At 39.1% G+C, this 17,123-nt stretch overlaps 7 protein-coding genes across 7 annotated transcripts; 6 read left to right on the plus strand and 1 right to left on the minus strand.

The window, feature by feature from the left end:
* Positions 1-1,093: 1,093 nt before the first annotated feature.
* On the minus strand, positions 1,094-2,908 carry VTP21DRAFT_9635 (uncharacterized protein; the record flags this gene model as incomplete). The annotated part of the gene is made up of 7 exons (XM_069400613.1): positions 1,094-1,105; positions 1,172-1,386; positions 1,455-1,769; positions 1,836-2,096; positions 2,154-2,346; positions 2,417-2,727; positions 2,818-2,908. 7 exons carry the CDS (start codon positions 2,906-2,908, stop codon positions 1,094-1,096), a joined length of 1,398 nt encoding a protein of 465 aa, XP_069254522.1.
* A 1,185-nt stretch (positions 2,909-4,093) lies between these two features.
* VTP21DRAFT_9636 (uncharacterized protein) lies at positions 4,094-4,420 on the plus strand (the record flags this gene model as incomplete). Its single annotated transcript, XM_069400614.1, has 1 exon — positions 4,094-4,420. One exon carries the CDS (start codon positions 4,094-4,096, stop codon positions 4,418-4,420), a length of 327 nt encoding a protein of 108 aa, XP_069254523.1.
* Positions 4,421-4,882: 462 nt separating this feature from the next.
* Positions 4,883-5,598, plus strand: VTP21DRAFT_9637 (uncharacterized protein; the record flags this gene model as incomplete). The annotated part of the gene is made up of 2 exons (XM_069400615.1): positions 4,883-4,958; positions 5,291-5,598. The coding sequence occupies 2 exons, from the start codon at positions 4,883-4,885 to the stop codon at positions 5,596-5,598; spliced, it is 384 nt and encodes a 127-aa protein (XP_069254524.1).
* A 22-nt stretch (positions 5,599-5,620) lies between these two features.
* On the plus strand, positions 5,621-6,037 carry VTP21DRAFT_9638 (uncharacterized protein; the record flags this gene model as incomplete). The annotated part of the gene is made up of 1 exon (XM_069400616.1): positions 5,621-6,037. One exon carries the CDS (start codon positions 5,621-5,623, stop codon positions 6,035-6,037), a length of 417 nt encoding a protein of 138 aa, XP_069254525.1.
* Positions 6,038-6,335: 298 nt separating this feature from the next.
* VTP21DRAFT_9639 (uncharacterized protein) lies at positions 6,336-6,974 on the plus strand (the record flags this gene model as incomplete). The annotated part of the gene is made up of 1 exon (XM_069400617.1): positions 6,336-6,974. The coding sequence occupies one exon, from the start codon at positions 6,336-6,338 to the stop codon at positions 6,972-6,974; it is 639 nt and encodes a 212-aa protein (XP_069254526.1).
* A 1,235-nt stretch (positions 6,975-8,209) lies between these two features.
* On the plus strand, positions 8,210-8,698 carry VTP21DRAFT_9640 (uncharacterized protein; the record flags this gene model as incomplete). Its single annotated transcript, XM_069400619.1, has 1 exon — positions 8,210-8,698. The coding sequence occupies one exon, from the start codon at positions 8,210-8,212 to the stop codon at positions 8,696-8,698; it is 489 nt and encodes a 162-aa protein (XP_069254527.1).
* A 6,158-nt stretch (positions 8,699-14,856) lies between these two features.
* VTP21DRAFT_9641 (uncharacterized protein) lies at positions 14,857-15,406 on the plus strand (the record flags this gene model as incomplete). Its single annotated transcript, XM_069400620.1, has 2 exons — positions 14,857-15,169; positions 15,234-15,406. The coding sequence occupies 2 exons, from the start codon at positions 14,857-14,859 to the stop codon at positions 15,404-15,406; spliced, it is 486 nt and encodes a 161-aa protein (XP_069254528.1).
* Positions 15,407-17,123: the final 1,717 nt, after the last annotated feature.

Consider the following 17,123-nt stretch of genomic DNA (forward strand, 5'->3'; position numbering starts at 1 on the left):
CATTATTCGGTTGGCTCGGGCCTATTCAGCGTTGGCTTCAATCCACCTCGCTCACGTTGATGTTGATGAACAGGGAACTCATGAGCCCTATTGAAGGGCCGCTTGCATTCATCGCAGCTTTTCCCAAGGTCGAAGATATTGAAATGCCATCTTACTGCCTATAACACCACATTGGGGTCTCGAAAGATGATGAGATTGTCGGCTCTGAGTGTTTCGACTGCGCGGCAGAAGTTTCTTGTGCATAATGCTTTTCTAGTCGAGCGGTTCGTTAAGAGAGTTTGAAAACTATTATAACGCTAAAAGCGAAAAAAGACGGTGGATAATTTGGAGGGTAGAAGGGTCTCTCTGCAGCCTTGCTACGATCAGCATTTAGGACTCATGTTTTTCCTCGGTCACGTACAGGACAGTTGCTAGTAGAATATCATATAATAAATCAGTCAACCATCAACTGCAGCTCTTCGGTGGAATATATCTCAAGACTCTGCCGTAGCAGGGTATAGTGTTGCATCACAACCGAGTAGGTAGGGTCAAGGAGTTCCACGTATGGGAATTAATGAGAATGTACAGGTGGCAAATTGGGACACTTACCTTGCCTTGGTCGTTCGAGAGAATGTTATACTATAGAACAAGTATTCTAGATCTAGTTCTAAGTAGAGGAAACTAATGCAATTTATGGTTGCTATAGAAGGAAGGTCCGTACCTCTTTATTTTCTTACCCGACCAGGCGAAGCGAAAATATAGCCCCCTCTGGTCAAGCAATATTATGAACATTGTAACACAAACAAGCCTTGATCCCTCTTCACATAGCATTCATTTATCTTATATACAATGCTGATTTCTCCAATGTTCACGGTCAGGGGATAAAATTTTTAAGGTTAGGCACACATTTCGTATGGATCAAGCAAATCTTTCATAATAGATATAATCAGTTATATGCCCAATTAATGGATACAAATTTTTCAATACAATATTTTTTTTTAAAACGGGCGTTGTTTGTACAATATTTAGATAAAAATAATAATAACAATTTTTCGCAAAATTTTCTGGAAATTTAATTTATTTAGCCGATTCAATAACTGTTGTAATTGTTAATTCAGTAAATGTACTGTTTGGTTTATAGTAATTGTGTTAGATAAAAAATTTTTTAATTCTGGAAAAGTGTATCGCTTACCGGTATAAGTTTATATGGAACTAACTTACAGTATTCTTCCCAAAATTTTCCGTATTTGCCACGACATCGCGTATCGTCCCGTTTCGTGCGATGCAAAAGCAGAACTGTCATGTATATAATATAAAAGTATGCTAGAATATTGTCAAACCCGCAGGCGAGACACATTGCTAACGAAAGGAGAAGATCGCCGAAATAGTTGAAATGGCGAGCAACTCCTAGAATTACAAAGGCAAAATTAAAGATATTTTCCAACAAATTTCTCACATTTCAAAAATCTCAATACCCCAATACCCAGAAGCTAACAGAATACTCTTGTGCTTTTTTCCGTCGCTGGTTACATATTCAGGTCTAATTATCTTTGGTTTGCGACCCCAAACGAGGCATGTTCCATCACTGCGCCTCACGATGTCTTTTTGATTATTCGCACCACGAAAAATGAGATATCCAATTACACCCAGAATAATTACAGTCCAAAAGTATAGGGGTGAGAGTTGAATCGGGTTACGAGAGAGATAATGCGACTGAAGTGGATACATGAATGGGAACCAGACCGATGTACCCCATGCCAAATAGAAGCCAAAGTGATCATGAGCAATATCTGAAAAATAAATAAGGGCAGTTAATGGTTGAATATTGAAATCAGAAGACACATATGTCGATATACCGATAGTTCGAAGGTACCAGTCCTCAAAGTAAAAAAAATCAAACGTGTATAGGGCATGCAAAAATATAACCGCAACCATTGAGTTGGAAACATAACCAAATTTTTTATATTGTGCGGCAGCAAAACTCATATTGATAAGTGACCATGCAACAAACCCTGGGCGCCCATTATGAAACAATTTGAAATCCCATAGTTTGCCGAAGCGTGGATTGAACTCAATTCCCATCATGAAATCATATATCACAGAGCCGGAGAATTTCCCTATAAAAATGAAGACTTTAAAAAAAGGAAAATATTTTTAAAATATCAAATAATTACGATCTTCGGGATGAGAAGGGAACAAGTGGGCCTTCACATAGGCAAAGGCACTAAGGAAATACCCGTACATAATGGTAGATAAAAGTATACCGCCCCAATAGTCATGTATTATGGAAGCTGGAAACCATCCAAGCATCATAGAACCAACAATGAAAAGTATATTGCAGAAAACCCAGATTCGGAAACCATTAAGCTACGATATATATAAGCCAAATTTATGAAATATAAATTATGCAAGAAATTTGAAGAATATATAAAAATACCTTATATGATAAAAGATATCCGGCAGGAGTTCTCTGTCCGTATCCAATATTGGCCGGCACAAAAGCGTACAAAATCCCTTGGAAAATTATCCATGATATATGGATCAGTGTTGCAGTCCAATTGAATTGAGGTAAACGGGAAGTGAAAAATTGCCTCAACGCCATTTTTGTCCAAGGTAGACTAACCAATTCAAATATAGGACCTACTAGACTGCAATGATAGTAGGTGCAAGAGGACCAGACATAGACGACCAACATTGGGCAAAAAATCAAAAGAAATAAGCAAGCGATAATAGTAAGTATTGTGACATCTAAGTCGAAATAGAAAAATAAAATCATATTGAAAAAAAATTGCAATCAATCAAAGTGGTCAACCTGAAAAAATTAAGTTGATAAGTTACCTCGGTCTCGACCCCATGTTTGACCAGTTTGGGCCTTTAGGCCTTGGTAATTATAACTAGACCTTGGTTTCTGTTGCTCCGATCTATACATAGTAAGAAAAAAATATATCAATGGACGCAAATATATATTGTTAATAAATACGTTGTTTAAATACAAAAAAAAAAGTTAAAACTTGGCTTAAAGTTTTAGCACTTGCGTAACCGAAAAATCTAAATAAACAATCAAGCTTTAGACTAAATTATCTATTGGATGATTTTTTATCGTGCCATTACTTGGAAGCCGCTCATTTTAAATTGTCATATATTTTATATTATCAAAGTTGCGTTCTTTATAACAGTGTTTCTCAAGCCCCAAAAGTTATGTTGGCTTTTAGATTATTTTATAAGTTAGATTCACCTACAAGTCCAATATGAAACTGGGGTAAAATAAATACTCAGAAACGCTTGCTGAAAAATAGGATAAAAGTATCATAAGAAAAGTAATTCATTAACTGTGTTGATTATCACAAATTTGGAAAGTATTGTTCAATTGCCTCAGATTTATAAGTCATGACAATACATGCTATAAAAGCACACTTGCACCGTTTCTATTTCATACAAAATATAATTTTATACAGACATCCTTCCGTAAAATATTAAATCTATGCTAGATTTTTGGTAAATTATGAAATGAGAAAATCTATATGCCACGCCAAAATGTTCTACATCTCAGCAGAGATATTTTAGTAGACAAGTGATCCAACTTTGATTTATTGTAAATGATAAAACATCCCACAGATAAACAATAACAGTGATGAAATCAAGAGCCAGTGGAATTGAGAAAAACTTCTTTATTATGCTCTTCAACTTTTTCATAATTTGTTTGCAAATGTTATTCCGTTAGAGAGCACAAGGGAAATAGTGTCGAATTATTGCTTAAGAATAAAATTTCATTATGGAGGTTAGCATTTTATACAAAATTGAGCTTCCATTTATATACTTATTGAATACGAACCTATTTATAAGGATATTAATGATCCAGTCCGATATTTTCGAGATCTTATTTAAATTCAAACTGACTTGTTTATTGCTCCTCACCTCTTTCTTGAATTCTACAAGAATTCGTGTCTCTATCAGTCCCAAAACTGCTATATTGGTGCTTTCGTCCGAGTATATAAACTAATGGATCAAGCCAACGGGTCAACCAACTGGTATACATTAAGCGTGATACGGCAGCTACTCCACATAATTTACCATAATACTGTTAACGTATTCAGTATCGCACCGCAAGCTTGAAATGAAACCTTCAAACCCTTGCGTCCTACACAGCGACTCTAATAACGCTGCAGAATCCTCTAGTAGTCGCACAGCTCCACCGCCCCCAGTGGCAATTGTTACTTCAACCTCTTCCATAGAGGGAGCTACCCCTCAAGCACTCGCTGATAGGATTCAAAAACAGTCCGCGATAATGGAGCAGATGTTTCTCATGTTTGGCAGATTCTTGGAGAAATCACAGCCATCAAACCAGCCAGCTTCTCCAGGATTTACCAGCCCAATTTCTGTCAACAGCGGTCAGAGTAATAGCATTTCCGAAATACATCGAACAACGCGACTCAAGCTGTAACCTCTGAGCCTATTGACTAGTCTCGGCGCCTCGAAACTTCCGATTTACCCGTTTTTAAAGGTATTGCATTGGAGGACTGGCATGTAGATCGAATGTGCAACGAAAATTAAAAGGTTCAATAAGACCTCAGATTACGAATTCTTACTATAGTTGCCCAATATTTTGAAGCATGAAGCTCTAACACGACGGCTCACGCCACCTATCTCATTATGGGAAAAAGAATTGATATCATTTACCCTAGGTTAACCTAACCTTTGTTAGTTTTTTGTTGTTTGTTTTGTTATAGGAAAATACATTGTCCGATTTTAGGAAAAAAAAATATATTGAGTCATTTTCGATTTCTTATTTACATATAAGCCCATTCACCTTACATGTATTTCATTGTTCCTTACCGATCATCTATTTTCATAAAAATCTTTGTCTATCCTTCGATCTCTGCTACATCCAGTACGTAGTTTACTGATGAACTCTTGGAAAATTGTAACAGTGGAAATGACGTTCACTTCTAGTGTAGCTGGACCGACTAGGATCATGGAAAGTAATCGTTTTCTTTTATATATATATCTATACATCCGCCTCCAACTTAATCTCCTTCATCGTTCCCGAATCACGGTCAAGCACCCACTAGAGTAGAATGACCCGTCCTAAATCTCCAGGACTTACGCAGGGTGGCCAAGATCACCCAAACTCATAATCTTGATTTCAACTATGTGAAATTCATACTACCGAGCCTCCTCGAGGGACGTGCTGAACAATGGTATGATGTAGACGGATATATGCAGCTTCCTCATTGTCAATCGTGAGAAGAAGTCCAAAACCTGTTCAAAGCACAATTCCGGAGCGCTTTTCCCGAGTGCTCTGCTCGAATAGAGCTTTCCCAACGAGTCTTCAAATCGGACGAGGATATTGAAGACTCATATTACCATAAGCGTGAACTGATCGCCCGATGCTACGGTCAAAACGTCTACAACTGCACGCAAATAGGCGAGATATTAGCTGGTATTAACCAAAGACTTGCCAGACGCGTTGGAATTCAACTGATGCCTCTCCACGATCCAACGCCACCCGACTTGCTCAAAATCCTCAAAATGGCCGATGACGAACTTCCCCGAAAAATACGACAGGGATGTTTCCTTGAGAAAGAGCAACTAAAAATCTGCAGGAACAACAGACCTTGAGAGGTAACTAACGACAGCAAAAATGGTCGACCGGCTCCCTCGCGTTGCCCGAACTGTAAAAGGAACCATTGGAAGAGACAGTGTCCCGAAAACCAGGGCCACAATGATAAGAGAAACCACCAAGCTAAAAATTTTCAAGCCTGGGCAGCCGAAATCACAATGGTTTCCGCAATTTTCGTTCCGCGCCAGGCCAAACAACAAACACTCAGCCGCAAGATCATTCCGCTTTCGGCTACCTAACCCTACTCCAGTGCTGGCATTGCAGGGATTTAGCTCCGTCGAAACTCCAGTTGGTTCAGCAAATCTCTGTTATCCTGTATGCAACGAACGGGGACAAACTACAATTCTGCCTGGACTTCCTCGTCGTAAAAAATGTCCCTCCGGGTATAATTATCGGCACGGATACAATGGCGCCTTATGCAGCAAAGGTGCTATATGAGCCTCCGATCTTTCCTGTCAAATCCTGGACTAACATTCCGCCTTCGAAATGAGGAGAAGCAACATGCTCCGAATGTATTCAGGGCAGTAGTATCTCATTGCCAAGTCATTCGCCCAGGATACCAAGCTCTAATTTCGGTGCGATTAACCTACCAGCAATCAGTCTTTGATACACTTCTAGAACCGGTGTGTCTGAGAGGGGGAGAATTGCTGTACAAGCTGCGAGAACCATAGTTAAGGCCGGGAATAAACATGTACATATTCCGGTTACTAACGCCAGCAGTGCACCAATTACGCTTATGCCTGGAGAACTCGTTGCTTTGGCACATCCGTTTTCGTCCTCCACGTACGTCGTAGTTCCCGTTCAAAGGACAGAAAATACTGATACCACGGAAGAAGAATTTCATAGTCACTTCATCGAAGCCTTTTCTGCAGCCCATTTGAATCCCGAGCTGACCCTAGAACAACTAGAAGCAGTAAAGGAAAAGCTCTGGAAACACCATAAGGCTTTCTCGTTGGATGGTCGTCTTGGAAACACTAACCTCTTGCCGTTGGACATTAACACGGGGAACGCCAAACCAGTTTCTCTACCACCATATCGAGTGTCACCACGAGAGCGTGAAGCGATTGAGAAGGAGGTCCAAGAACTTATGGCGCAAGGGATCGTCGAGGAGTCTAACTCTCCATGGGCTGCTCCGGTAATCCTTGTTCCCAAAACGGATGGTGGAATACGCTTCTGCATAGATTTCCGATGTTTGAATGCGGTTACGGTCGCAGATCGATACCCCTTACCGCGGATAGGCGATCTCCTCTCTCACCTTTCAGGCAAGTCATGGCTCACTTCCTTCGACGCTAACAAAGGATTCCACCAAATTCCTCTCTCCTCTGAAGACGATCATGCAAAAGCAGCATTTCGAACTTATCTGGGCCTACATTAATACTCGCGAATGCCGTTTGAGGCAAAATACAGGCCCTCAATTTTCCAACGACTAATGGATTGTCTCCTAGGAAAACAAAAGTGGGAGATGGAAGTTGTTTACAGCGGCGATCTTATCATTTCAAGCAAGATCTTTGAGGAATACCTCTCTCATTGCTTCACCATTCTCTCACTCGTCATTAGCGGCGGCCTCACCTTCTCACTGAAGAAGTCTTATCTCTTCTTCCCGAAGCTGACAGTACTTTAGTATTCTGTTTCAGGACTCGGGATAGCAACCTTGGAAGTCAAAACGCGCGCAGTAGCTCAGTGGGTAAGGCCAAGTACCGGTAAAAAATTGCAACGATTCTTGGGCTTAGTAGTACACTACCGCATATTCGTCAAAGTTTACACAATCATAACCAAGCCACTAACGAAGCCTTTAACCTAAGAAAAAGTACAATATTTCGATGGGGTGATGAACAGGAATCCGCGTTTAAATTGCTTAAGGAGAAGCTCTGCTCGGCACCGATCCTCACGCACCCAGATTTTTCTTGACCGTTTTGCATATACACCGATACAAGTACAATTGGACTTGATATTATTTTCGCGTAAGAACAGGAGGATGCCGAGAGTGGGGAGTTAGTCGAAAGAGCTATCTGTTATCTTTCCCGCCAGCTCAAACCCGCCGAACAGAACTACTCAGCGACGGAATTGGAATGCTTAGCCGTAGTATGGTCCCTCACAAAGCTCCATGCTTTTCTTAATGGCTCCAAATTTCAACTCAGCCGATCATATAGCTCTTCGATGGATCATGGATTACAGAGGACCAAAAGCCTGACTCCTACAGTGGTCTATTCACTACCGTCCAGATTGATCGAGCCAATGTTGATTCTCTCTCTCGGAAGCCATCACCAGAAGTGAATGCTGTTTCCGCTGTTGCAGTCTCAAACTTTAATCAACTAAGTACGCGCTAGCTACCGTCATGACGAGAAGTTTTCTGAGATAATCCTTATCCTCTCGATAAACACCAAAGACAAGGACGCCTGTGATAAATCCAAGCTTCATGCATTTTTCACTGAGGATGGCCTTTTATTCCTATAGAGTTCAAGTGATGATCAGCTAAGCCAGTTGTGCATACCCAACCATGGGAATATCAGATTTTCACTACTTAAAGAAGTGCACGATACTCCGATGTCCGCACACCCCGGTAGGATCAAGACGTTGGAACTACTTCAGAGTCGATTCTACTAGAATAAAATGTCGATCGACGTAAGGCGCTATGTATCCAGTTGCACTTCATGCCAGCGAAATAAACCCACCAACCAGAGGACCCCGGGGCTCCTCTCCTCGCTACCTATACCAACGCAGAGATGGCAAGAAGTCTCAATGGATTTCATTACAAAACTGCCGCAGACACCTGGTGGTCACGATGCAATATGGGTAGTAGTAGATCGGTTGACCAAACGCGCGCACTTCTTCGCAATCAACGGAACCATCTCAGCATCCCAACTCGCTCAACTCTATTTGTGCAAGTTATTTCCGCTGCACGGGATACCCAAGTGCATCGTGTCAAATAGAGATTCAAAATTCACGTCTGCATTCTGGAAAGAACTATTTTCTACCCTAGGAACACAGCTATCGCTAAGTACCGCTCATCACCCACAAACCGATGGACAGTCGGAAAGAGTCAACTGTTCGTTAATCGAAATGCTCCGACATTTTCTAAGTTCACGACATGACGCTTGAGTTCAATACCTGCCATTATTGAGTTTGCATAATTACTCGGTACACTCAACGACTGGAATATCGCCTTATTTTTTGGGCTTAGAATACCTGTAAGGAAATGAACTTAGCCAAGTTCAATGTCTTTAGCACCTTTGCTTAGCAAGACCTTTGTCTCATCAAAGACCAAGCAACACCCATCCGCCAAGAGCAATACAAGCACTTATCCATGAAAACCCACTTTAGCTTAGTTATACTTTTGTCCTTTTTACATTATTTAAGGCACACGATCATTTGTCAGAATTATTTTAGGAATCACTCAATGTCACTTTTCCCTTTGTTTTCTTTAGTCAATTTCCCCTTTTGTCTTTAGAATAAACCTTTTTTTATTTTTCTTTCCAAATTCAACTGTCCTTCCTTATAATATCACCCATACATATCCTCAGCACTTTTCAGATCACACGACGAACCATTACGAGTATAGTCCGTTGAAGATTTTCTCCAACAGTCAACGCTATTGCGCACGGCCCAAGACGCTATAATTGAAGCCCAAACACGCCAAGCCGATTTTTATGATTGCTCCCATCGTCCGGTAGAGTTCAGGGTTGGAGGTTTTTAATGCTGGTTACGGAGAACCTTCAACTACCTGTGGACGTTGACAAGACTACTAGAAACTTTCTACCGCGCTACATTGATCCTTTTCAATCACCCGGAAGATCAGCTCTTCCGCCTATACTCTCGATTTACCTTATACATTTCGCATGCATCCGACGGTAAATATTTTCAAGTTGAAGCCCTTCATTGACACCCGAATGAATTTAGTGCACGTGAGTCATACCCTCCTCCGCCCATGTTTCGCCATAACACCGGATTTCTGGAATACGAGGTTGAAGACATTATCCGGACACGCGGGGTGAGGAAAAGAAAAGGTATACATAGTCAAGAGGCGAGGATAGCCCGACGAAGATAATACCTGGAAGCCCGTGGAAGATCTTCGTAATGCTCGAGACCTCGTTCGATGATTCGAAGCCACAAGGTCATTTCAATCTTCCCGACGTCTAGTTTCTAAGGAGATGATATAGCAGGACGACATACACAATAGTTGATAATACCATAGAATGATCTTCAAGTGCAGGATAACCTCTAACGCGCACAATATTTTGAGTAGAATATGTAGAATAGTATGAGAAGGTTTATTATCTTTGTAAAGAATGTCTTATTCTATATTCTAATTTTAACTTTTGATTCCTCGTCTGTGTTTTCTATATTAATTTTAGCTTGCCCAATTTCGAGACATTTAAGTCGAAGCGATTTTCATTGAAATGGAGCCAATAAATCAGATCATTATTTTAGTGTGGTAGCAGATATCTGCAAGTATTCTATAATAAACACTTGATCAAAAGAAACCCAAAAGAGTAATTCAAATCAGTATAATTAACAAAAACAGTGTGAAATTTTCACTTTCTATATGCCGGAGTACGAACATTATTATAACGATTTTTAACTTACTAATTTCTAATAAAATTCTCCATACAAACTTCTCCTAGGGTTAACTTTTTATTCTTGATTGGATTTTATAATCTGATTTTCATTCTTCTACAGCCGCGTCCGAAATTGGAGGAATACCCAAGCCACATCTCCTTGGACGCCAAGTATTTCATCATCTCATAAAATTAGGGAGGGAAAGTTATTATAAAAAACTGCAAAGCCTACACTTTTTTTGGGATATAGTTGGCGCTCTGGGAAGTTAAAATTATAGAATTAGCATTTCTACATAATTCAATACCTTGTATTTTGTATGCAATTTCTTTAGAATCGAATATTTTTTGTATATAGGATGTGATCTATCTCTCATGATTCTTTGGTAAGTTTGATTTGTGTTATCCCTTCTGCCTGTCTTCTTTCCTTTTTATTAATATGTTCTTATTAAAATCTAACAGAAAGTAATTTGCGACTTGCGGACTCCTATAGTTTACTATAATAATAATAGAAAAAAATAAAGAGAAAAATCGGAGTGAGGATCAGAAAACAAATACAGTAGCTGAACTATTTAAAAAATAACAATAAAAACAATAAACAAAATTTATCATTTACAAACAAACAAGTAATAATTAGATGCATGTAAAAATTAAGTTCAAATTAAAATCCTGACAGGAGGTGAGTTGTAACGAAACGAGAGTTGATCAGGGTTTTCCTGGAAGGTTCGTTCGTTATAATTTCTACAACATTCTATCAATTTATAACAAGTATAAATACGCCGTTTATTCGTATTCTTGATATATAACCTTAGTTTTTCTTGACTTTTTCTTGATTTTTCTTGATCCAGAACCAGTCTTGATTCTTTAATACTTTAGTTTTTTTGAATTCCTGACTTTTAAATCTTGAATCCTGATCTAGAAACTTGAACCAGAACTGTTAAAATCTTGAAACATGGACTGATGATATATTTTGCAGTCTTCCTTTATTCTATACGTACTTAGTAGTCTATGCTACATATATATTTGCCTAATTTTTATACCAGCTCAGTTAGAATTTTAATTTATATTTTTATTTCAAATCTAATCTATGCTATGTGATTCTATAGAGTTGAACCGATAATGCTCTAGCAGAGGCACGAGAGGATTTCACTGACATTCCAGTTGATCTCCGATCAGATTTCCCGTTGTTTGAACGTATATTTGCTTTCATTTGTGATTGTCAAAGGCGATGTCTCGATCAATCGGATCTGCACTACCTCCACCGCCAATATTTTTTGACGAACCTCTCGGATTGCTACTCTGGCTTTTTGTTCTGGGGGGGTTACCAAAACAATGGCTAGATACGTTAATGCCTACTCCACCACATGGATTTTTTTTAAGTTGACGTTTTTCTAGATTGTTTTCACTAAATGCTGGCCTAGAAGCAAAACTTGAATCGTCACCCAAACTAGCGTTATCGACCACTCCATTGATGGGAGAAGCAGGCGCGGCTTGAGCAAGAGTTCCAAGGAGAGTTGCAATCAGGAGAGAAACGGCAATAAACTTCATTTTGTGTGCTGTAGGATAAATTATGTTTGAGGAGGAATTGCCAGCGCTCCTATTTATGTTTTTTGGCCGAGTTTCTTTCTTTTACATTGACATCACATGAGTATGGTATCGATTAGTTTCCAGAAATGACATGTATAAACCATACCCGAAAAATCGTCATACAGAAAGTGTTAGATAATTATTAACGCGGGTTTTCTTTGCTCTGACCCCGTGCACAGATTCGTCTCGGAACCACAAACACAAGCATAGAATAACCACATAATACTTTAACATCATTTTAGAATATTCCTTTGACTCCAACTTACATCCGAGTTAATGGATATTTGTATGAAATTGTGTCTGAAACGATCCCGTCCAAACCCGGGGTCTGGGTGGGATTGTTTCAGAAGCTAAAAAAAACACAAAATCTATTGGTCTCGGATCTCAGTAAGAGTATATTTGAAGACATTTTATTCATTAACGTAAAATGTCAAACCCAACCAATCCGTTATCACCGTGCCTCTACGAGAATAAGCTCGGACCTCAGCTCAAAGCAATTAGCGGTATTACAAATTGAATTGAATTTACTATCGGTGACAACTCTTCTAGAATTCTCAGCAAAGCATCTAAGCTCTTCCAGAAAAGATAAGATAATGCCACTGCGCATGGAAATGTTTATTCCCCCTCTTTTCTTTTTGTATCCATACTGTTTTAAAACTACATCTTCGAAATAATAGAATAAATATAATAAACACAAGTCGGATTCGAAGGATATTAACGTTTATTATACTAAAATTTCGTAAAAAAACATAAAATCGGTTCGTAACCAAAAATTATACATTGGGCAAATTACATTACAAGGGTTACGCAAGTAGTAACCAGGGTCAATAGTCAAAATTATACATTTAAACTATCGAATTATTAAGGGTGCATGATACCCGATATGTACATATTGGAAAAAGGCCTATGGAGGCCGTGTTTTTGCGGGCGACGGGGGATCTGTAGCGGGACGAACCATTCAAGTTATGCCTAAACTTTCCTCAACTGATTCGTTCGATAGTAATATTTGAACTTATCTTTTTATCTTATTATTTTTATTTTTATTCTTATTAATTTTGCATAGACAATTTATCTCCTGATCGTAGTAATTTATCGCCTAATTATTATATCATCTGATTATTTCTTCGATTATTTGACTCCTTTGTTTTGTTTATGGTTCCTCATCAAATTGCTATATTATTATTAAGTCTACCAAAAAGGACCGCTACAACGTAGGATTCTCTAATAACTTGTTAAGATGATTTAAAGAAGAAGCTCGTTTGTCGATATCTGGATGAAAAGTTGCAGCGAGACACGCAGATAATCCACCTAATGAAGCTACCCAAAAGGCTCGTACAAACTCAATCGGCTCCTCCAAAGCCAGAACAATCAATCTGGCGACAGGGCAAAAAACGCATCCCCTGAAGATCAAATCGTAGTATTCGACCGCTTGGCGCATATCAGAGAAGAACTGCAAACCAAAGGTCTCTCCGTAAAAGCCCAAGAGATAATACTGCGCAACCAAAGAAATTCAGGGAAACAATGGAGTTATTCTTCAGCCCAGAAAAACTGGATAACATGGTGCGCAGCCAACAGTGTCCCGCCGTTTCCAACGTCTGCAACAGCAATTGCAAAATTTCTGGCAGAGCAACATGCACATGGGAAATCTGCCAGGTCATGCCGACTATATCGCTCGGCAATAGGCGAACTTCAATCGGAAAATTCGTCTCACTTAGATCCAATAGTGTCCACCATTCTCAGGTCGCTTGATAGAGTGGCACTACCAATTAATCTGTCGGAAAATCCTCTGGATATCTCCCCGATCATTGCACACTTTAAAGAAACAGCTAACGCTGCGCTTTTCGGATATAGCGCGTTGGTATCAGAATCAATATTTTTCCGCGCGCTCACCCTATGTGTTTGTGTACATATCAAGCCTCAATCAACACTGTGCACCAGCATCGCAGATTTTCACCACATCGTCGGGCTTGAGCTGTGAGCATCTATAGCAGCCTTGCACTGAGTTGTCATTCAAACACTGAGTGCATAGTTTGCAAGCATCTTTTGTTATGGCACAGATTTTCCTCCTATCGTATGCTTTTTCGAAAGGCCGTAACATCTCACTTATCATCGAACCAAAAAAAGATGGGGCTATTAACAACAAGTCCAAAACGGGATCTAATTGAGGTGCTGCCATTGGCAGCACCAGTAATAACAGAAAGAGGCTTGCTTTCATAAAAAGAATGGCTTCTGACTTGATATGTACGCTTATTTTCCTTTTTTCTCCGATTGCTCTTTTATATCATTTTTAATACATAATAGTTCTCCGAAACAAAGTATTAATAACATTTGCCCTATCCCATATATGCATTTTAAATCCTGGCTGGCCCAAGTTCGATCTTTGCAGGGTATAAAAAATCTAGGCAGGGGATGTAAACGATATTGTTTTCTTTAAACATTACTAAAGCTGTCTTTCGTTGAGATTTCTTTTTCGTTGCCCATGTGACATCATAAAATATCAAAAAGCCGCAAGTTCAACCAACTTTGCCCAAAATAGCGGATTTTCTGGCGGAATCGTTGATTTTCATATGCAACCATTTCTATTTAAATCCAAAAAAATCCTTACTGAAATAACTTCTCTAATTTGCCCAAATCGAATCAAATATTTGAGTCAGAAAATCCTATCCTAACTATATTCTGAGTGGAATGGGCCCACCAATCCTATGACACGGTGTGATTGTGACACGGAGATTTTCAAGTAAATCGGCAGTCACCAGCACGTGGTTGAATAGGGGCCCAAACTGGCCTCGGAATTTGTTCGAGCGAATGTATATTTTAACTTTGAATTGCTATCCATTTTTCAAATAGAGGTGTAATGAAGGGCGTCACGCAGTATTTACCACTTTACTCCTGCTTTATCCGTTGCACTAAATGCAATCACAGAATTGCCATTTTTGGAAGAAATTATGAACGCCTAAAGTTATTCACCTAAACGAACAATTTTCGCGCTCGCTCGATGAATTGAATAATTTTTTTAATCTTCGTGATAGAAACCAAGATAATATCAAAATAATTATAAAAATAAATACTTCACATTCTATTGCTCTTCTTACTGCCAACACTTTATTGCCACGCTCAATGAAGCAACTCTCAGGAGGCGTCATAACTAGGATCGCCTCCTTAAGTAAAGATGGATTATCCACCAGAAGGATCTCGCGTACATTTGGGATAAGCTGCAGTTCCGTGAATAAATATCAAAGGTTGTACGCACCTCAAGCGCCCAAGCCAACTGTAGGTCGACCACGCATTCTTTCTAGACAGGAAAAGGTTCTTGTTCGTAACTTCAAAGCCGGCCTGTATGAGAACATTCCTGACGCTAAGGAAAAACTCAAAAAGGATTACGATGTCGATATATCCCTGACAGGAATAAGAGATGCACTGAAGCGAAGAAGTAAGTTCAAGAGTGTGCGGAAAAAGACCTCTGTTAAAATCTAAACACAAAAATGACCGCCTAGCTTTTGCGTGCAAACGTAGAAGCTGGACACTGGAGGACTGGAAGCGTGTCATTTGGTCAGATGAGAGTAAATTTAAGGTGGCCAGTACGGGAAGAAAAAGATATTATTGGAAGGCTCCTGGAGATCCTTCTCGAGATCATCACTATAAGAAAGTCGCTAAATATGCCCAGTAAGAAGAAACATGGGTAAACTCCGTCGAAAAATTCAGGAATTGTTAGTAAAAATTTCGGGTAACCTATTGGTTCGTGATAATTAATAATCTTCATGTATCAGCTCTATTGAACGTAATTTCAATTTATTATAGCTCCTATCTTATATTCACACTGGACTGGCGAGTTCCCATTCACTGGGTCGGTTGAAACTAATACCGACCACATTCTCTCTACTTCATCGTGAGAACAAATTGGTGCTGCAATGAACGAATGCCAAATAAATATTCCATCTGATTTTGGAAGTCCACCTCACAATATCTACAAATTTAATAAAGGATTCAGAGTGGAAGAGTGGAAGAACTGGATAACCTTGTATTCACTTGTTTTCCTTAAATAATATATGCCTTCGAGGTAACGATTTCGCCTGTTTTTTAAGCCAATTTCACGGTATCTCGAGTGATTTTGTTTAATGCTATGTTTTCTAAACGAAGGGTCTTAAGAGGTTGGCATAAATTTGTCTCAGCGGTTCGCCACTGCCTTGCTTGGTCATTAACTAGAGCAAAGATCAAAGCGGTTAAAGAAAGACTATATTTGTTTTATCAACATTATACAGAGTAATATTTGATGTTTTATTGAAAATGAGATATTATGTTAACAAGGCCATCTCTTTGTTGTTGCTGTATCTAGAGAATATTCTGGAGGGAGCGTTGACCACTTGTCTGCGCATAGAATCGTCTTTCATTATTTGCTTCACGTTTCCGATTCTATTTTACACCATGGCCCTCCGTGGGCATATTGGCAGTTTCCAATGGAGAGATATTGTGGTATAATTGAGGGATATGTCAGGTACTAACATCGCTAGCTATTGATATGCCTCTTTGATTATTTTTAGTTTTATGTTTTTAAGATACATCCTTTAACTTTCTGCTATTTTTCTTTACATTAGATCAAGAACTCATCCTTACGCCTCGCACACAAAACAATTAAAAATTCGCGAGCAACTGAATCATTGTCAATATATACATCCGTTCCCATCTCGCGATCCTATCACTAAAAAAACCTATGCACCTTGGGTGGAAAAAAACATAATAGCATTGGAAGACCGTCCAGAGGAATTGTACTGGCCTAAAGGGCGGTATGAATTAAACACCTTAGAATATCGGTGTCTCAAACAACACTATGCATTTATTTTAGACAACATAACGCACTACTCTGAATTACAGGTAATCAGCAGTTTAACTTGATCACAATATGAAATATAGTGAAATGCACTTTGCCTGAGAATAGGATGTCTCAAGGACTGGCCATCTCCGAACTCAGGATGGCCATACACTTGGCTCGAGAAAATGCCGAAAAGAATGCGAAGATTTTAAGCGCATAGCTTATACAGTTGCAGTAGGTTTATCTTCTTGGTAGAAAACAAAAATAGTGGAAAACATATCTTTGCACTTCATTTTATAGGCAATAATGGTGGTGGATATCAATGAGAACGACCCCGATATGCCGGATGTTTTCGAGGAAAAAGAGTTATATTGTGAAGTCGAAGTAAGTGAATCAGCATACTCATAAAACAGTGAAGTCTTTGTTGGAATTTCAATCAGAGTATATTTTCCTCTAGTTCAAAGAAAGACAAATAGCTAAACTATTTAAGAATAACAAGAAATCATAAACAGGTAATATAGTTTATACACAAACAAGTAAAAATCAAGTTTAATTAAAATACCGACAATTTCAGAAT

Source organism: Calcarisporiella thermophila (assembly GCF_041956535.1).
Source record: "Calcarisporiella thermophila strain CBS 279.70 unplaced genomic scaffold VTP21scaffold_5, whole genome shotgun sequence".
NCBI classification, from domain to species: Eukaryota; Fungi; Calcarisporiellomycota; class Calcarisporiellomycetes; order Calcarisporiellales; family Calcarisporiellaceae; genus Calcarisporiella; species Calcarisporiella thermophila.